General features: G+C 39.3%; 2 protein-coding genes across 4 annotated transcripts in view; both read right to left on the bottom strand.

The window, feature by feature from the left end:
- Positions 1-9,232: 9,232 nt before the first annotated feature.
- Positions 9,233-15,273, bottom strand: LOC120530541 (gamma-crystallin M2-like). Its single transcript, XM_039754968.1, has 3 exons — positions 14,786-15,273; positions 12,900-13,142; positions 9,233-9,800 (listed from the first exon to the last, which is right to left on the bottom strand). The coding sequence occupies exons 1-3, from the start codon at positions 14,792-14,794 to the stop codon at positions 9,525-9,527; spliced, it is 528 nt and encodes a 175-aa protein (XP_039610902.1). The 5' UTR covers positions 14,795-15,273; the 3' UTR covers positions 9,233-9,524.
- A 4,094-nt stretch (positions 15,274-19,367) lies between these two features.
- LOC120531141 overlaps positions 19,368-21,704 on the bottom strand; it is a 42,162-nt gene continuing 39,825 nt past the window's right edge. For all 3 annotated transcript variants that reach the window (XM_039756276.1, XM_039756277.1, XM_039756278.1), the window contains 2 exons: positions 20,385-20,505; positions 19,368-19,827 (listed from right to left, as the gene is read on the bottom strand). In XM_039756276.1, the coding sequence (XP_039612210.1) occupies positions 19,677-19,827; positions 20,385-20,505 (272 nt within the window). In that variant the 3' untranslated portion in view covers positions 19,368-19,676. The remainder of the gene's footprint in view (positions 19,828-20,384; positions 20,506-21,704) is intronic.

Below are 21,704 nucleotides of genomic sequence, written 5' to 3'. Positions count from 1 at the left end.
GTCTCAAAAATAGGATGCTAATCCAGTGTCCCATGTTGACGAACTGTTGGAAAAACTGGGTCAGGCGTCCTATATCTCCATACTAAATCTCACGAAAGGTTACTGGCAGGTGCCTCTTGAGGCTGACAGTTGCGATAAAACAACATTTGTGACTCCTCACAGACTTTATGAATTTACTAGACTCCCATTTGGTCTTCATGGCGTGCTTCTAACTTTCCAGCGTATGATGGACTAGATCTTGCGTCCTCGTTCCGAGTATTCTGGGGCGTATCATGATTTTCAGTAATGATTGGCAAACACATTTGGAATGTCTCCAGGCTGTCCTTGAGAGCCTAAGACAGGCTGGTTTGACAGCTAACCCCAAGAAGTGTAAATTGGGTATGTCTGAGACTCATTATCTGTGCTACTTCATGGGCAGGGGTTTACTCTGACCTCAATTCAGAAAAGTAGAAGAGATGCTTGCTTATCCACGCTCAGAAATGCAGGGGCTTGCAGGTTATTACTGAAGATTCATCCCTGATTTTGCAAATAGGGCTGCTCCTCTTTCAAATCTTACTAGAGGCAGAAAAAAACACCCTGTTGTATGGACAGATGTTTGTGAACGTGCCTTTTGTGATTTGAAAACTACTTTGTCTTCTTATCCAGTTCTGCGGAATCCCGACTTCTCCAAGGATTTTGTTCTACAGATGGACGCAAGTGCATTTGGTGTAGGTGCTGTCCTGTCCCAGGTTTTTAATGGAGAAGAGCACCCTATCACATTTTTGAGTAGGGAATTGCTTCCTAGGGAGCGTAATTATTCGATTATTGAAAAAGAATGCTTGTCAATAAAATGGGCTGTGAAGCACTTCGTTATTATTTATGGGGACGAAATTTCACATTAGTGACAGATCACGCTCCACTTCCGTGGTTATACCATCAGAAACGAACTCTCGTGTCACGAGATGGTTTTAGGGTTTGCAACCTTACATTTTTACAGTGAGGCATCGACCCGGCTCTGAACATATTAATGCTGATGTCCTGTCACGTTTGTTTGAGCCCAGTTTGGAATGTCACTTGATTCACAAAGAAGTGAATAAAGCTGGGGGGCTGTTCGCACCCCTACAGGTTAAAAACAACACTGAAAGACTACCTTCACATTGCTCCCTTGGTTGCTGGGCTTACTTGCGGCTGACCTATCGTGCGATCCGCGGGGTACTTCGCAGACTTAAAAGTCTAAACAGTTCCTGTCAGTTTTTGATTGATTGATTGGTTGCCTTTCTCTCTCTCTCTCTCTCTCTCTCTCTCTCTCTCCTTCCCTGCTCCTGAGGCACATTCCTTTAAAGAGGAAGATATGTTTGCATTCTTTTAATTGTGAGACCGAAATGTCATCTCCGTCTTGCCAAGGAGCATGTTTAAACTTTTGAAAAAGAGACATATTTGTTTGCAGTGTTTGAATAAAGTTCCTGTCTCTACAACCTCCCGTGTTTCTGTGCAAATCTGTGACTCAAGCATGACAGTATAAATCTTGGTGGTAATCTGCCTGCCAGGCATTACCACTTTAAGGAAAAAAGGTTTGAGAATAGCATACAAGTGATTGACTTTTAGTAAATCTCAATACAATACAATACAGTTTATTTTTGTATAGCCCAAAATCACACAGGAAGTGCCGCAATGGGCTTTAACAGGCCCTGCCTTTTGTACAGCCCCCCAGCCTTGACTCTCTGAGAAGACAAGGAAAAACTCCCAATAAAACCTTGTAGGGAAAATGGAAGAAACCTCGGAAAGGCAGTTCAAAGAGAGACCCCTTTCCAGGTAGGTTGGGCGTGCAGTGGGTGTCAAAAGTAGGGGGTCAATACAATACAATATACACAACAGAACAATTCCTTAAGACAGCATAATAATAAAAATTTTAGAAGTATGGTTTAACAGTAGATGATATGACATAATTAGGTTTGGATATTTTTAGAGTCCTGGAGACCTCATCCATCTAGCTGCATCTCCATTTGGCCATGCCACGGCTGAAACGTTGCTCATGAAAGGACCCTCTTTCCCATGATTCCTGTGATCCTCCATCAGGGATGACTTTACCATAGGCAGGCAAACAACTTGGCAGGTGGGCCGTGGCACCAATTGCCACATTTGGGTACCGAGAAAAGAAACAGAATAGGTGAGGGTTAGTATTCAAATATAATTATCATGTTACTTATGTTTTAGTGCTAATGACTAACAACAGAGATGCAGTATGTACAGTTAATCAGCAGCTCTAGTCAGGATATGCTAAACTGAAGTAGTGAGTCTTCAGCCGGGATTTAAAGGCTGAGACTGAAGGGGCATCTCTTATGGAAGCAGGAAGACCATTCCACAGTTTAGGGGCCCTGTAACTAAAAGCTCGACCTCCCACTGTTATTTTATTAATCCTTGGAATCCTAAGCAGACCGGCATCTTGAGATCTTAATGTGCTCAGGTTTGTAAGTCATGATAAGTTCAGACAAGTAAGCGGACCTTGGCCATTTAATGCTTTATATGTTAAAAGGAGGATTTTGAAATCTGCCCTAAATTTAACTGGGAGCCAGTGTAAAGATTTAAGAACTGGAGTTATGTGTTCATATTTTCTTGTTCTTGTAATAATTCTTGCAGCGCATTTTGGATTAACTGGAGGCTGTATAAGAACAGTTTGAACAGCCAGTGAACACCGCATTGCAGTAGTCAATCCTACTAGAGATAAATGCATGAATTAATTTCTCACAATCCTGTTTATTTAGAAAGTGCCTTAATTTCCTAATATTTTTAAGATGGAAAAAACATGTTTTGGACGACTTTGTAATATGCGCTTTAAATGACATGCTAGAGTCAAAGATAACTCCTAGATTGCGGGCTGATTCAGTAAAATTAATTGGGATTCCAACTGAGTTAAATGATGACAAAATATTGCTGTGATCAGCGTCATTCCCTCCAACAATTAACATCTCTGTTTTATCTGTATTTAAAGACAAGTAGTTCTCATTCATCCATTCCTTTAATTCACTAACACAACTAATTAAAGACAACATCGGAGAAACTTCATTTGATTTAAATGAAAGGTATAACTGGGTGTCATCTGCATACGAGTGAAAATTAACATTATGTTTCCTAATGATCCCAGTGGAAGCATGTAAAGTGAAAACAGTAAAGGTCCCAGTACTGACACCATATTGAACTTCTGTGTATAATGATGGAGTACTGTCTGCACATTTCTGTACATACTGGAATCGATTTGATAAATAAGAACTGAACCAAGCGAGCACGGGGCCTGTAAGCCCAACATCGTTTTCTAGCCTGTGCAGTAAAATAGAATGGTCAATGGTGTCAAACGCTGCACTTAAGTCCAACAACATAATTACAGTGGAATTTCCTTCATCAGAGGATATCAGAATGTCATTTACAACCCGTGTTAGTGCCGTTTCTGTACTATGACCAGTGCGAAAACCAGACTGGAATTTCTCAAATAAATTGTAATGTGTAAGGTGTGACTGAAGCTGACTGGCGACTACTTTCTCTAGTATTTTAGAGAGAAATGGTAAATTTGAAATAGGCCTTTGATTATTTAGTATGTGTGGGTCTAGGTCTGACTTTTTAAGTAAAGGTTTAATGACTGACACTTTTAGTGCATCAGGTACTGTGCCATGCAATAATGAACTAATGATAACGGTTAGAATAGGCGCTGTAAGAACATCCATTGCACTTTTTACTAGTTTTGTTGTAAAGTACTTGCCTGTTTAAAAAGTGCTTTTAACTTTGCCTTCGGCAGGTTTTGCATGGTGTGATGTTTGCAGCAGGTCTATGGAGGAATATTTCGGACAAAATTAAATAAATAAATGCGCAAATAAATAAAAATACTGTGAAATGAGAGCCTAAATAAATAAATGTGTCATTAAATGAGAGCCTAAATAAATAAATTTGTCATGAAATGAGAGCATAAATAAATACATGTCACAAAATATGTTTTTTGTTGCTTATTTATTTATTTATTTAATTTTGTCCGTAACATTCCTCCAAACCATCATGAAATACGACTTGAAATAAAACTGTCACTTTCATTCGTCAAAGTTGAAAGGGTGGGCTCTAACACGCCCTCTAGTTACTGATTGGTGAATCGATAGCACAAGAATTAATTAGAAAAATTCTTACTATTGTCGATGAAATGGATTCTGCCGAAAATATTACGTATTTCAGAGAGAGAATTGAAGATTTATCGGAAGAAATTACAATGTTGGTGGCTGGTGTAGCTTATCCTTCAAAGCATAGCGGCTTGTGCCTTATTTGTAATTATTTTCTTGTGTATATAAGTATAGACAAAAATATCTCCTAATTTTAGTATTGTTAGTGGAAGTATTTATATAGTAAGGGTTTATGGTGCACTTTTTGTCTTTCTTGTATATACTGTACTTTTTTTCTCTTTGTAGGTTTTTTGGTAGGGGGGTCATTGAAAGGACTTAGTTTTGTGTAGTTCTACCTCATCATTTTTTCTTTATTTAAGAAGACTATGATTTTGTGTATATACAGTACATTTAATTTGTCTTTGATTGGGACAGGCAATAACCACTATAAATATTACTCACTATTTTTGATTGGGACATTTGTTTGTTTTTTTAATTTTTTTTTTATGCCCCTGTAAACAAAACCCACTATTGGTTTTGCTATACCATCACAGTCTGTGCCTCCATGTCTGTCATCTTGCGTGTCTGATGTCCAGTGTGTAGTCTGGTGCCAGCCTTGCAACTACACAGGGTCTCAATCATCTGTATATCAAAGACCAAAGGCCTACAAATGCTAGGCTATAGTTGTTTCCAACCACATTCCTTATTTTGGAGCTTTGGACAGCTTATCTCTATGTCATGTCACATTCATTACGATCATGTAGAAAAGGCCAATTAGATTTTAGCACAACCAACACATACATCGAAAGTTTGTAACACAATTATACAGATTAACAATAAAGTTGAAAAAAATGATGGCACATAAAGAAATAACTAACATATTTAAGGAATACTGTAAGTCCTTAAATTCCTTGCAATGTAATAAAGTTGAAGTTAAAGACAAGGATTAATTTGATAAACTATAAATGCCACAGCTTGATAATTTAGAAGAGTTTAGCAAACTTCTGCTAAAATGGAAGAGCTCCCAGCTCAGATGGTCATCCAGTGGGATTTTATAAAAATTTGTCAGTTTGGCACCTTCATTGTTGTTGTGTTTTTCTAAAATAAAAATAACATTTCTAGTAGAACTTTTTTATGCCAAGATCTTAATGAAACCTTTAATTACAATATCCCCAAGTTGAGACTCGATGTATTAAAGACAGATGCTTGGTATCTAATCTTTGGCACTTGATTAATGTAATACAGTCAGCCCTTTGTATTATGGAGGAATATTTCGGACAAAATTAAATAAATAAATGTGCAAATAAATAAAAGTATTTTGAAATGTGAGCATAAATAAATAAATGTGTCACGAAATATGTTTTTTAAATTCTCTCTCTGAAATATGTAATATCTTCGGCAGAATTCATTTCATCTGCCGTAGTAAGCATTTTTCTAATTAATTCTTGTGCTATCGATTAACCAATAAATAACTAGAGAGTGTGTTAGAGCCCACCCTCTCAACTTTGATGATTGAAAGTTTTATTTCATGATGGTTTGGAGGAATGTTACGGACAAAATTAAATAAATAAATAAGCAACAAAAAACATATTTTGTGACACATTTATTTATTTATGCTCACATTTCACAGTACTTTTATTTATTTGCGCATTTATTTATTTAATTTTGTCCAAAACATTCCTCCATATTTTATCTGTAGGTTCTACATTCAAGGTTTAATACTATTAAAAAAAAAAAAAAAATCCAGAAAGTTCCAAAAAGTACAACTTAAATTTGCTGCATGCCGAGCACTGCACTGGATCCACGAGAAGTGATGTGTAGACATGCCATGCTATTGCCTCCTGCCATTTCACAGATCCGCATTGTTCACCATGCGTCTTGTTCGTTCACTACTTGTGTTGTGCACACTGTGTAAGAGAAAATGACTTTACAGTGTATTTTCTCTATATTATAATTATACTGTATTTTCTATATGTATTTGTATTTTAAACATTTATTATCTTATTCCTTTTACTTCTCTTTCAATTCATTAAGCAAAACCAATCTGTAAATGTTGAAAGAAAGAAAATGTTATGTCGCTGCTGACATGTACTGTGTAGTTAGACACTGATGGTTGCATCTGTAATGAACATGTACAAGTTCCTATCATTATTACCTAAACAATATAGTGTCAGAACTACTCAAATAGCATTTGTATTGTATTAGTCTAGAGATCAATATTTAAAGTATGTGGGAGCATGTGTGTAGGTTATACTCAAATACTACTCCATGTTATGTAAGGGACTTGAGCATCTGCAGATTTTGGTATCTTTGGGGGATCCTAGAACCAATCCCCTTTGGATGCTCTCCTAGAGTGGGGAAGTCAAACTCAGATCCTGGAGAGCTGCAGGTTTTTGTTCCAACCATTTCCTTTTGCCTTCTTTTTAATAGCATTTCTTTTTAAGATTAAGTTTTCTTTTTTCCTTTAGCACATAACTATGGGGTCTTGCACTCCTTTAGGGCTACATTTTTTCAATCCATCCAATTTCTTAATTAGAAGTGCAATTGTTGCCCATCGTGAAACCAATTATTTACTTGTATCGCTTACAAGTGCCCTCATTCTGACACATTTCTGCATTTTCTTAGAGTATCATTAAAATGCTTTGTTAACCAGAACAGATCGATAGTTTTCAAACCAACAATATTTTCTTTTCAAATATTGTTTCGAGACAGATCTATGAAAAGGTTCAAATGCAATGAAGTTAGTTGTTCATCTTTTAACTCCCTTTGCATGTTTTATTGATTACCTGCAGACTAAGAAAAATGTAACAATGAAAACTGACATAAAAAATGGCTGTTCTGTTAGCAGCATTAATTGGATAATTAAAAAAGGTGCCTGAAGTGAACACCTTTAGCCCTGGAGACCCACAGGGACTGGAATTTGACACCCCTGTCCTAGAAATTTTGAATTTCCAGAATTATTGATATCTCTGGAGGCAGAAAAACAGCCATTGACAAGTTTAAATGAGGTTGTTTACCAGATTGCACAAATTTGGGTTTGGCCTCAATATATCTGAATGGCTGTATTTCTATTAATTAGTGCCATTAATCAAATCATTTCTAGATGAGGGTGTCCAATATCATGAATGTTTTTTTGCATCCGTTAATATATTTTACTCTAGGTCAATTTGACAGTTTGTTTTTTCACATAGGGTTGTAGACCTTCTCGTAATTGGAGTTTTAGTCGTTTACAGGTTCTAAGTGAAGAAGCTGTTACTGATTTAAAGCCCCTTTGCTTTTTTATCTTTCAGTACACCTCTTTAACTTTTTTTTACAATTTGCAGTGAGGATAGTGTAATCTATAGATATATATATATATATATATATATATATATATATATATATATATATATATATATATATATATATATATATAAAATTCTTTTACGCGTTTGAAACGGAAATTACATATGACCACAGAACATATTATAATACAGGAACTAATCACTTCATTTGTCAACGCCATTTTTATATCGTCTTTACGAATTGTTATTATTTGTGTGAGAGTTATTTTACTGATATTGAAAAGAAGTAAACACAAACACGCCGATCTATCCCATAGAAGTGCGCCACGCGTCACCCTTTCCCAGCCCTCCTCTCTGGACTCCAGCGCTGAGCCATCTGCCGCCAGCGTCAGGCGCGTTCTGACAGAGAAGTTTTATTTATTCATCCACGTGACTGTCGCGGAAACTGCCACATTATAAGTTTTTTTTTTAATTGGCAGAACTTGATAGTAGAAGAGATGAGGAAAACAGCTTTGCGTCTTTGTACTTTTTAACTGCGCCGAGCTGTAAACACAATGTGAAGGCGGCACTGCCTTCAGCGGTGAGGGGTCGTGAGAACAAAGTGGACTCTTAGAGGCGCAGAATGTCGGGCTGCTCTGCCGGGTCGAGAGCTTAGCAGTTTCGGGCGCCGTCCTCTCTTCTCGCACTGTTTGTGACACTTTGAGTGCCCCGTCGGCTCCTGGGAGAGTGAAAATCTTTGCGAATGAGTGTGATCGGCGCCATCGAAGCAAAACTCCCTTTTTAAATTGTGCTTCACGACTACTTACTGTCCCTTAAGTTGAGTTCAGGTCACTAAAACCCCGTAACATTCAAGGTTGCTTTTGTGATGAATTCTTTTAAGAAGATGGAGGGTTTACATCTGAGAAGATGTACCGACCTCTTCATGTTAAGTTTTGGACTTGGGAATTGTTTGGACCTTCTGCCCGTTAAGCCCGGAACGGCAGCGTCCACATTTCTCAGAATAATTTTTCTCTTAAATCACAGGCACGTAGTGCAAGGTTGTCAGGCAGAAATTTGTAAGATCACATAGAAAATGTAATTTCTATACCACAGCGGTCGTGTAGCGCCTTTCACAAGGGATCTGCTACTGAGAGATGATCGAAATACATTTAAGCTGCTGTTAGTGCTACTTACCTGCACCTTTAAAATGTACTTTACCTGAAAGAACTCCAGTACTGATCAATGTATCTTTACTTCTTACATGTTAATGTTTTACTGTTTAATAATTTATATACTACATTTTATTTTTTCCCTTGCATTCACTGAGTGAAGCCTCTGGGTAATCATCTAGTAATATGATAAAAAATAATACTTTAGAACCCAATTGTTGTGCTTATAAAAGAGATAACTAGTATAGATAAAATCTTAGGAAAGACTTGTTAAAAAACAGGAATCAACAGAGCAGCTAAAAAAGGTGGGAGTACAGGGAGGCTGGGATGAAAGGCTGTTAACAGGCCAGTAAAAAGGCTAGCATGGAGTGGAAGGGATATGATGAGTTTATGACCCTGTGGAAGTGGAGTTCAGTTTTAGCAAAATAAGCATGGGCTGGAATAAAGCAGAAAGTCGCATTGCATTGCATTGTGATATCCCATTGGTCCAGGAGCCACATCATGGAAGCCAGACAGGGTAACAAAGAATCTCCCCATCTCTGCCATCAGCAGAGGCCATGCCAGACTATGTTGCAGTAGAAACTTATCAACAAAGCAAACCACCTAGCAGCCTGTTGTCAGATTCTTTATTTTGACCAATAATCACATTTGTACTTTTCTTATGTTTTGGGCATATTATCTATAATACATGAGAATACATGTAGAATTTTCTGTCCTGCCTGCTTAAGTGCTCTATCTTGTTGCACAAGGCAGTGTAACATATGAAGGCTATAGCATGGACTTGGGGGTATTTTGTTCATGTCTATGTAATTAAGAGTATAAAGCAGAGAACAGGGTCACCCTAGGACCCCACCATAACAAATTTCATCATTATACTGTAAAAATTCACATTAATGCAAAAATAAGTGTTACACTTCTTGTACTTTTAAATTTTTATTGGCTGTGCCATGAGTATAAGCTCTTTTAGTAAAATAAAATTAAAATTCAGTAATTCTTCGGAATGATCCAATAGATGCACAGTTTGCTCCCCAGTCACTAAACTTCCGGTATTCTCCAGGCCTCAAGAAGTACTGTCTTCCTTTGAAGGTGGAATGTTCATAGAAGGTCCAGTAGCCATCCATGACATTGCAGGAGTAGACGTCGCGAGAACGGAAATGATCTTGCACTGACTCGCAGTCGTCGACAAACTCCATCATCTGGCCTTCAAATTCTGGGCGTTCATAAATTCTCACTCTGTATGGTCCTCCACTAGGCTGTGACAAGAAAAAAGAAGGAAAATCACAGTCCAATGGCATGCAAGTAGGTGGACTGGTGCTACTAAAGTGGCCTGTGTGAGTGTTCACCCTGTAATGGACTTTCACCCTGGCCAGTTTTGTCCCTGCCTTGCACCCAATGCTTGCTGGGATAGATTCCAGTTTCCCCACAGGAAGGACGAAGGGTGGATGGATTAAATTTCCTTTGGGTCATAGGAATCCATTTACATTAATACAGTTTGATTTCACCAGTCACAACTTGGAACATTCAGCAATGCATCTATATTTTTGATTAAAAAAAAAAAAAAGTCTCAGACATGCTCACCCGTTGCTCTCCTTGTACTTTTCTCTAGAGAGAAATGACTTGATGATTCCCAATTAAATAGTGGGCAATGAAAAGTAAATCTGTGCTAACCTTTATGTCACGGGGGCTTACTGAGACCCTTACAAATCTCATGTTAATACCTGAACCATTTTAGTATTTTTAATTACCACATTGAAATTGTAATTGCAAACACCTTACATTGAAAGTGTGAAGCTATAGTGCCACCTATTGGACATTTGTGTATAGCATAGTGAGATAACATGTATATATGTACTAAATGTCTTATTTTGTTGTTTGCCTGTTAGAACCACACATACACCTACTCACCTACCTGTACAGTTGTTCTACTTCATGTGAAATTTTGGCATCTCAACATTAAAGCGATGTTCCTGAAATGATTGGATTAGTTCCTGTGTTCAAACCGACACACCACAGCGACTACAGCGTATTGCAAGTCTGCCTTCTCAAAGTTTCTTCATAACACTTGCCTATAGCTTGCATGCTATCATCTGTATGCTAAAGATGGCCTTGTATGTTCAAATCTATAAAAGGTTTGTCTTAACAAAGAATTGCTGGCATATCTTTGATTACAGACCAAGAATAACATCTTGCCTGGTGTTCTCCAGAGGCATCTTTATTAAATATATTTTTTCTATGATCGTTTGAATCCTCACAGAAGAGAACTGGGAATTAAGAGGAATTTGGATTTAAGAATTGTTCCCTATCACCCACTCCCAACTCTTTAATTTAACATTCACCTACCAACATACACAAAACTCCAACGGGGGACCCCCGTTCACACCATTTAATTGTTTGGATCCAAATCCTATTGTGTGATATCGTCTACTGTTGAAATCTGCTCTGTACTTGTAAGATTTCTATTGTCCTGTTATATTGTATTGAGTATTACTTGTGTTCTGTGTGTTGTACATGTATTTATCCCCTTTTTTAACACCCACTGCACGCCCAGCCTACCTTGAAAGGGGTCTCTCTTTGAACTGCCTTTCCCAAGGTTTCCTACAAGGGTTTCTTTTTTTCCTTGTCTTCTAAGAGAGTCAAGGCTAGGGGGCAGTCAAAAGCCAGGCCCCATTGAAAGCCCATTGCTGCACTTCTGTGATTTTGAGCTATACAAAAATAAATTGTATTGTTTGATTCATAAATAGTGTTCCAGTTTGTGACTTTGAAAATCTGGACTTTACAAATGTTGGATCTTCCCACAAGTTCTGACGTATAAAATGGCAAACTAATTGTCTAATGTGTCCTTGTTGTCAAGTGAGCATGTGGAATGGCATGGAGACAAAAGAGTACAACCTGGGCAGTGAAACAGATTGATGCATCTTTAGATCGCATCCTGCCATTAATTTATACAAGGACAAGATTATTCTGGAAGCAAAACAGGATAGGGTCCTGGGTGTTGTTACTTGTGTGGACATTAAAGGGCAGGGGTGATGATCAGTTAGTTGGCTCTTAATAATTCATGTGTTGTCAAATTGTTTTCCATCTTTACAATTTTTATAATGTCGATATTAGAATCACGCCTGTGACCTGGGGTTTGAATACAACCACTGCCCCATAAAAAGGGAAGGACGTCCAACCAGACAACTGGTCATTCTGGTTGCATCCAGAAAATGACCCGCAGAAACAGAAGGAGAATGCTGGGTTTAGAACTCAAAACTAAATGTTCTTCTGTGCATCAGGACTAGGGCCTACACAGGAGCTCTGTTCATGGCTACTTTATGAATGGTTTTTAAGTACCAAACCAACGCACTTGAAATCAAAACCAGCCAAGAATGCTACCTACAGTACATAAGCACTTCCTTTTCTGGACATGCTGCACTAGTCGTTCATTTGTCTAAGCAGCATAGTTTATGCTGTATTTTTCTGTACTTCAAAGGTGAATGCACCACTAAAGTGAGCTAACATAAGAGTGAGCTTCATGGTCACCAGAGCTCTGTCTCTGCTTTTGGAAGAACTTCTGTGACTGGTGGTTAAACATTGAGCACTGAAGCACAACTACCAAAGATCTGTGTTCAGTAAAGACCACTTTGTAACACCCACCTGGACATCAGTTACCTGAATGAGAACTTTGTCCCATCTAAAGCACTTGACATTTTAAGAGTAAGTCGTGAAATCTTATCAGGGCTGATGTATGGGATGTTCCTAGGAAATACCTGATGCCTCATCACCTGATTCATTGACCTACAAGCAAGGGTAACATGACAGGTACAAGCAGAACATCCTCTGACATGGCACTGGCCACTGGAACGCTTTAGATAAGATCAAATGGAGTGATCTCTTGATCGTCCCTCGACTTAAGATTTTTGCCTTGCTGTGTACCCCTTAGCCATTCCAAAAATGGCCACTTAGCTCAGGAGTTGTCAGTACAGCATTGGCTGGGCCACCAGGCTCACATGCATACAACAGTTTTTTGAGTCGCTGGTTGACTTACAATTGGACATGTTTGAGATGTGAGAGGAAATTTGAATATCTGACTAGCTTTAATGGACATAAGGAGAATGTGTGAACTGGTCAGGATTGGGTCCGTAGAGGTAACTGTGCCAGCCTAAGACATCCACTCGATCTGGATTGATCAAGACAGTATCGGGCATGCATCCACACTTGCTCATAGTTCTCTAAAACATCTGATTATTATGCAGAATTAAAATCTCACTAACTCGCTGCTCCAGCACCATCTGTCAGAATTACCTGCCCTTTGTTTATTCACCACCCATCTTTTATTTTGTTCCTAGGAAAACCACAAAGTCAAGACTTACATAGGTGAATGTGCGACAGGACCTGATGCAGTCATTGAAACCCATCCAGCGCTGGTACTCGGGGTACTCGCCCCTAGTCAGGACATACTGGTAGCCCATGTAGTTGGGCCGTTCGTAGAGGACCCAGCAGCCACTGTCCACCCGCACTGAGTTGCAACGGCTCAGGTAGGAGTGCATATCTGCACAGTCGGTGTTACACTCATAGGAGCGGCCCTGGAAGTTCTTGTCTTCATAGAATGTAATCTGAAATTCAAGAACAGAGATTTAAATTGTTGCCATCCATCCATTATCAAACCCACTATATTCTAACTACAGAGTCACAGGGGTCTGCTGGAGCCAATCCCAGCCAACACAGGGCGCAAGGTAGGAAACAAACCTCAGGCAGGGCAACAGCCCACCGGAGGTTGTTGCCACCATGTTGTTTCTTAAAACCATCACATCACGTTGAACAGTCTGATGAGCAAAATCAAAGCCTGAGAACAGGAGAGTTAGGTTCTGCTGCCTGAATTTGCATCCTGGTGTAACTGGGTTTGTTTGGCAGGGCAAGCATCCCATCTGTCAGCCACTCAATCTTGGGGTCTCACATGTAGTCATCATCAAATCCTGTGGAGCTGATTGAGCTTTTGTCCATTTTTTGTTATCATCCAACCTTATGTTCATTTCTAGACCTGCTTCATGCAGTTTAGAGATGTGAGCTAACACAAGACACTAACAGACTTTGGAGAGCCCTGATTTTAAACTTAACTTTAAATGACTTTGGAATGTGAGGGTTAAAGTCAAGCAGAAAGCGACTTGGATTCTGACTCTGCACTCAAAAACAAAGGTGTCTGCCATATGAAGGTTTAAGAAGGAGATTTTATTTATTTAGATCTATTCCAGGCTTCATAACTAACTATAAATAGATGAGAACAGACCTGAGAAATATCAGTGGATTCCCGATGTTAAAAAGACTCTTGCTGCATACAAACTAAGTTCAGGTGTTTCTTAATCTGTCAGTATGTTCCTAGGTAGCCCAATATACATTAAGGACTGTCTGTCTTTTGAAGGCATTAGAAACTTTTTCGAAGCCCAAATAACTAAATGTGTATGCAACGTACCCTTCAAGAGTGAAATGGTTCTTTGTTAAGCAATAGCTCTACAAGGAACCACACAACCCACTAAAGTGCAATTAAAGAACTGTGATTTTTAGAAGTGGGACATGGCGCTTAGCACTGCGCCCCCAGGCTGTGTCCCGATTGTTTTTTGGATGTTATAGCCTGTATCAAAAATAGTTAAGAAAACTCGGTATGTATTAAAATTGGGCAATTTATTTTCATGTATTCCTTTTTCTTTTAGCCGTAGACGGAGCCGTGACCTTCAGACCTTCAGTAAGTATTGCGGACGGACCACCACCACCATCTTGTGGCACACTCATGGACCCTAAGAAATGTGTCTAAACCACACGAGAATCTAAACAATCAAAGAAAAGCTCAAACTCGGAGAGAACACTTTAAGCTCTAAATGTGAACTGATCGCGCGTTTAATTTGCTTCTCTGTGTTAAAGTTAACGGAGTTGCCTGTTGGCGCAAAGCGTCTTTATCTGTGGGGCCCAAGCGGCTCACTTGGTTGAGAAAACAGCAATGATCTGAGATTAACGTCTTAGCAAGTAGAAGGAAACTGAAAAAATCCGTCCAGTGGAGCTGCGAGAAGGCAGGACTTCCCAGTTTGAGTATCTGACACAGCCTCAAAATGTTCACTAAGCAGAGAAGAGCAACAAGAACATCAGTCCAGAAGTGCACGTGCGAGTAAAACCAGAAAACAGCTCCTTTGCTTTTAACTGGCTGGTTTAGCTTTAGCTCTCCCCATTCGGACTAGACGGTGATGGAGAGTCACATTTGCCCACTTACCTTGCTCATCTTGTTCGGCTTCTCTCCACGGTTTTGATCTGTTCGCTTATGGCACCAAGCCTAGGGTTCGTTTTTATATCCCGCCATTATAAAATGCACGTTTTGTTATTATAATGAATAGGATTTTAACATCGACAGGGCTGCTAAAGTTCTGATCTGTCTCTATACATAAATCCCTGATTCATCACTTCTGGTGTCCTAGTTGGCACATTTCAGCCACTCGCTGCTTTTATACTACAAAATGAGAACCTTTCATCCATTAATCCATGATAAGAGAACGGCAGATTCATCAAATAGCCGGGAGCGAGCCGCGCAGCTATGGGTCTTTGCTAAAAGGGCGACGGGGCGTTCATAGCGCGACAAGAAAGGAAATAACACCGTCTGGCTGTCTGTTTGTTTCTATTATTTAGTGCCTTTGTTATGTCCTTCTCCACGGTGGAGTGCCTTACATACCTATCAGTACTTCGAATGCCTTTCTCGTTGCTTTCTGTCTACAGTGGAGTGTTTTTCGGACAGTAAATCTATCTATCTGTATCTATCATATAATGCCTTTTCTATCTATCTATCTATCTATCTATCTATCTAGTAGGACCTTTCCTATCTATCTATCTATCATATTATGCCTTATCTATCTATCTATCTATCTATCTATCTATCTATCTATTATGCAGGTCCCAAACCGAGACATTTGCGTAAGTTGTATGTCAGTCCTCATATGTTTAATGGCTGCTTTGTGTCATCGTAGACGCGGAGGCTTTAGGGCACACATGAGCACGTCTGCCTGCACACAGTGGACACGTACTGTATAAACGGCAGTGCTCTGTTTTCGTCTGAATCTTGATCGTTTTGGCAATGCCGTTCAAACTGAACACTTGATTAAACTTTCCCTTTTATTATTAGTCTTATATTATATCGACATTTGGGCGTCTGGCTGCCCCAGTAATTTACAGTGACAGTGAAACCGAGAGTCATTAGCCTATGACGTGCAGATAATGGAGCTGTGAGCATGATTTAGTGTAGGGTAAACAGTACCGACTACGTGTTTATTTGCTGTGCGCACAACGGCTTACACTTCACAGGGTACTTCATTCATATCTAGATGACCGCTTGTTTTCCTTGCTTGCATTTTATGCTTTTACGGGCAGAAAGATCGTTTAAGTTACCTGTTATTAATGAGGGCATCGGCCGAAGGTAGGGGCATGCAGCGGTGTTGGCGCGCGCAAACAGCCGGCAGTGACCGCGACTTTCTTCCCGTGCTCGCATTCGGCGGCTTCGTCAAGAATTTGACTCGAGGACTTGTTCGCCGTCAGTTGCTTCTATCGTGTTGAGAAAGAGGGCAATGTACAAAACCTACAAGATGGTATAATCTCTGTCAAGGTAAAATGGAAACAGTAAACTAAGACTTACAAGAAGACGCTTAGAGTGTTAAAGCTGTGTACAGTGCGGAGATATCGCAGTGAAAATGTAACTCTCTTGGCGAATGTCCTTGAAGAATAAGTGTGCCACATTTCAGTAAAACTGGTCCACGGGGCAAGTTGTTTCAATTAGGCAGACAGACAGACATGCCATTCACAATAGGTGCTTTGTACATTATAAGAAACACACCTAAAAATATTAATGCATCAAGTATAATAAGCCAACTAAATAGGTTGTAGCTAAATAAGTCTGCGATGTGTGCAGCTCCTGGATAATCTTAATAAATAAACTTCCACATTGTGAATTTGCTGCGACATCTGCAGTTATTGTCTAGTTGTCTAAAGAACAGAGGCAGCAGTTCACTTCTGGGCATCAACATTCAGTGTCAATAGCAGCAATTGGTGATGACTTTAGGAGGTGAAATTTTTGAGGGGGGCCATGGAGGAAGAGGAGTGGTAGAATAAAGTGAACGGCTGCTCTCCTTTTAAAAATGGCTGAATGTCACAACAGAGGGTTGTTTTTTGTTCTTTTACTCTCTTAAAACAACATGGATATGGTGTTTTTCAGCATGTGTACAACCTCAAGATGAAGATCAATACTCAAGAATAATGCTGGATTCAATAATGATCATGTTCTGTAAGTTTTAGGGCATTTTTCACAGCAGGACACTGGTACCTGTAAGCTCTATTAAAATGCACAAGTGTAGATTCATTTGTTTTTCATTTATAAGATATGGTTCACTTTAGAATGTAATTTCATGTGGAAATCTAATATACTGTATACCATGACTGTGAAGAAAGAACTTGGACTTAAACGAGAAGGCTGGTAATTTTCAAGTCATAGTAGTGGACTCTGTGTGTGAAGGAGCTGACAGCAGATGAGTGCTCTGCCAGGCATGCAATGCAGACGCAAGGAAATTGTGTAAGTGTCTGATGTCACATGTTTTATGCACCATGACAGAATGTGAGGGGAAAAAAAAAAAAAAAACACAGATATTTTGGCTAAACTTACCATACCCTTCACACAGCAACAGCTCCGCCACCGTCACGCAGCCTGTTATTGACTGTCAGGTAAGGAGTAAGCCTGTGACACTTTGTTGAAAACTGCTAGAAAGTCACCATGCAGTTACCAAACTTGACATACCCTGGGATTTCTAGGTGTGTAATATGACATACTCTGGCACCAAGTTTACAAAGCACAGCCAATATGTCTGATATCCCTGCCAACAAATTGACATTGGCTTAAGAAAACATAAAATTCCAATGAGCTTACTTTTAATACTGCTATTATCATTTGTTTTAATTACTCTACCTTTATCTTCTTGAACCAAAGATTCATAACACTGTATGGTTTATGTACAGGTTTGCTTTTTACTGTTTTTTTTTTTTTTATGTGCTTTGTAAATATTTACACTGAAAACGCAGTTATGGCCATGAAGACTACACAGGAATGTCATTCTATGTAACAATTTGATTTTTCCCATTTGGGCCTCCCCAGCTTAATTGAAAATCGTCCTGCTGTAAACTAAGGGGTGAGTACAGAAAGTGTATTTTGGGTGGAAGGAGAGTAACTGAATGAAGCCAACCTTCTGTGGGGCCAACCACAGTAATGGAAGGGGTTTGAATCACTTCAACCTCCCACAGCGGCCTTTACTTCTCCAGGGTTATTTTGCCATTTGAAGCATACCATGCTGGTCAAGTTTTCCTTAATCTTGCATTGAGGAGCGGAGGTGTTGGAGTGTAGCAGGCAGCTAACATTCATGACTAGATTAAACCACTGAGTATTATGGGAACGAATGGATTTTAAGTAAAAAAAAAATTCAGATGTGATCTGTCAGCAGACTTTGCACCTTAGGAACCAAGTTACCCGAAACTTTCAATGACATCACAGTAATTATTTACTACTCGGATGCTGATGTTTTTGATCATAAAATAGGTCATTACGATAGCAGTTGATGAGAATAATTCATAATTAATTACAGTATTTAAGGGTTCCTCTAAAGTACCACTTTCTCTTGCACAATTTGTCTCAAAAACTAATCACCACATCAGTTTGGCATTTTTCCATTCAGCCATTTTAGCTCTAGACCAGGGGTCCTCAATCACAGTTCTGGAGGGCCGCAGGTTTTTGTTCTTACCTGGTTGCTTAATTAGAAAGCGATTCTTGCTGATAATTTAATTTCATGGCTTGTTAGTGCTTTAACTCTGCTATGTCAGGTAATTCTCATATCCTAGATTTTGTTCTCCTTTTTAAGGATATCATCCAAATGATTTGAAGGCTAAAATGGATGAGAAAGTCCTTCACTTTCCTTCCAAGTATTTCATTAAACCCAATAATGCATGATAAATACACACAGGTGTAAATGGTAACAAGTTCAATGGAGAAATGCTGGTTTCTTTTGTCATTTGCATCTTATTGCTAATTAGGAGCAATTAAAAACCAAGAATACAGCTGTTTAAGGCTAAAATAAGCAAGAAATGTTCAAAATCTTAACAAGCGAGACAACTAAAGTGAAGCAGAAGTGTTACTTGAGCAAGACGTGCTTCTTATTAAGCAATTGGGCTGGAGCAAAAACCTGCAGCAATTGAGGCCCTCAAGGACTGTGATTGAGAACCCCTGCTCTAGACCATCCTCAAGAAACTGTGACACACAGACACACACCCATCATCGGGATATCAAAGTGTTTGGTATCAGGAGACACTAAAATGTCAAGATCCATCAAAAACCGCAGACTGAAATTTTTTGATGAATCTAAAGCTTTCGCTTCTCCCCCACAGAAGACAGGAGGGCGCAAAGCAAAAAAGAAATATTAGCTGGTACCCCCTCTCATCTATTGCTAGACTGTGGAGTGTGCATCTTATTCTAGCAACATCAAATGCAAGGCAGGAACTGAAAAGTGGGCTTGCACCACCCACTCACCAATACATGGCCTGTTCAGATTTGGCAATCAATCTTAAACATGCGTCTTTGGAATGAGTATTCACACAGATGTGGGGAAAATGTGCAAACTCAGCACTAGCTGACCCCAAGATACAATGAAGTCCTGCCACCGCAGGCTGTGGCCTCATTGAACTTTGAACTAGACTACGTGTTCCTGAGAATGAAGTGTCAAAAAGGTGGAGTAATATAGAAACAGCTCTGAATAAAACCAGTAAAACAGTTTGTTTCAATTCAGTGCTTTATTAGCATAAAACATTTAACTTATTACAGCCAAACAGCTTTAAACAAAAGACAACATTAACACTGGCTATTCCCATCATGCTTCCCAGACATCAGCACACATTCATCCTCCGTCGAGACCCCCATCCAGCTCCACACTTCATATCCACCATTTCAGGTTACTCACAACCACCACAGTTTTGCATAAAACTAATTTCTAGAACAAAAACCATACAATTTAAATATCAAGTTAATATTGTATGGAAATTTACATAGAACAATAAAATCTTTAACAGACAATAAAATCATAAACCTTTCAAAGTATGTTTTCAGGATCCACTGGAGCATGCTTTGTTGCTTTGATGTCAAGTTTAACTTTCTTCTGTTTAGTCTTTCCTTCTTTATTTTTAAAGACTGGTGACTGTAAGAAACGTGTGTCTGTGTGTTTATCTCCTCGCCGCAACTTGCTGCAGTGAAGGAAAACAAAGAAAGAAATCACAGCAATTACACTTGCAGAGTATACAAATATCCACCTTAATTCAAACAAGTATCTGTCTGTGTGCCCGTTTGGTTGCTATGTATCTGTCATTCCAAAAGATGGCACATCACAAACACTTTCAGTTTTTATATATTATACATTGAGATATATAAATATATACATAAAGCATTCATTGTATTTGTCATTTGAATAGGTGGGACATCAGAGCCATTAACACTGCTTTTCCAGAACCCATACCAACTGGTACAAAACAGAGACATTTGCGTTAATGCATTTTATTCTACAAATGTTTGTAATGCATCACCTATTGGAAGGACAAACACAATGCATGACAAAATACATTCCAATAAACGGAGCACTGCAAACATTGATTGATTACTTAGATTTCAACCTTCTTAGATGGGTAGCATAGCTAGCTTATGAATATTTTATGCATATTTATACACACATAATACACACACACACTGATACAAGTCTGTCTGAAACAATTTTCCAGACATCCCCACTACTCTCAACTGAACATACTTGTTCATGCTTGGCTCCTTGTAGTTGATCTCAGCTGCGGCTCTCCTACGCTTTCTTGAATTCAAAGAATCCTCACTCAGATTTTCAGCAGTGTTTGTCAAGCTCTGCAGTACATTCCCACCTGAAATGTTACAAAAAGAGAAAAAGCAAAACAAATCATTTTATATACACACACACACACTCAAAGTCATACTACAGCTTTGCCCCAGGGCTTAACTGGAAGTTTTTGTAATCCTGACCCTTGACCTCTTTCACAAATTCAATGTATATATTTTATATACCATATTTTTCCAGAACTCTTTGCACAGACCTGATGGCACATTCACTTAAACAGAAACACCTGAAATTTCAGCCCGAGTGTGGAGATTATGGGACCTGCCAGTTAAGGTGGGCTGCAGGTGTGGAGAGGTTTAGGGGCTTTTGGTTGAGACTTCATGCAGCAGCTTGCATGAAGGTAATATCCAGCTAAGCAAGCAGGCAGAAATGGTCTTCTGGCGGAAATTACTGAAATGAAATGCTAGCAGTGCTGAGCTAAAAGCAAAGAGCCAGAATGGAACAGAGTAGAAAGTAGACCTGACAGGCCCTAACCCTTCTGATCAACACAAGTAAAGGAGGGAGCCCATTTGAGATCTCCATGGGGAGGTGTGTGTGTGTGTGTGTGTATATATATATATATAATATATATATAAACTGCTCAAAAAAATTTAAGGAACACATCAGATCTCAATGGGAAAAAGAAATCCTCCTGGATATCTATACTGATATAGACTGGGTAATGTGTTAGGAAGGAAAGGATGCCGCATCGTTTGATGGAAATGAAAATGATCAACCTACAGAGCCCTGAATTCAAAGACGCCCCAAAAATCAGAGTGAAAAATTATGTGGCAGGCTAGTCCATTTTGCCAAAATTTAATTGCAGCAACTCAAAATTGTACACAGCACTTTGTATGGCCCCTGTGTTCTTGTATACATGCCTGACAACATCGGTGCATGCTTCTAATGAGATGACAGATGGTGTTGTGGGGGATCTCCTCCCAGATCTGGACCAGGGCATCACTGAGCTCCTGGACAGTCTGAGGTGCAACCTGGTGTCATTGGATGGACCAAAACATAATGTCCCAGAGGTGTTCTATTGGATTTAAGTCAGGAAAGTGTGGTGGCCAGTCAATGGTATCAATTCCTTCATCCTCCAGGAACTGCCAGCATACTCTCACCACATGAGGCCAGGAATTGTCGTGCACCAGGAGCCACTGTACCAGCTTAGGGTCAGACAATGGGTCCAAGGATTTCATCCTGATACCTAATGGCAGCCAAGGTGCC

The sequence above is a fragment of the Polypterus senegalus genome, chromosome 6, assembly GCF_016835505.1.
Source record: "Polypterus senegalus isolate Bchr_013 chromosome 6, ASM1683550v1, whole genome shotgun sequence".
In the NCBI taxonomy this organism is placed as follows: Eukaryota; Metazoa; Chordata; class Cladistia; order Polypteriformes; family Polypteridae; genus Polypterus; species Polypterus senegalus.
Note: the sequence above shows the minus strand (reverse complement) of the source record. Positions and strands in the feature narration are given on the sequence as shown.

What these genes read in the sequence shown, in the direction of transcription:
- LOC120530541 (XM_039754968.1), bottom strand. An exon ending in CCTGTCGCACATTCACCTAT is followed by an intron (nt 9,801 to 12,899) that starts GTAAGTCTTGAC and finishes TTCTTGTCACAG; the next exon opens with CCTAGTGGAGGACCATACAG.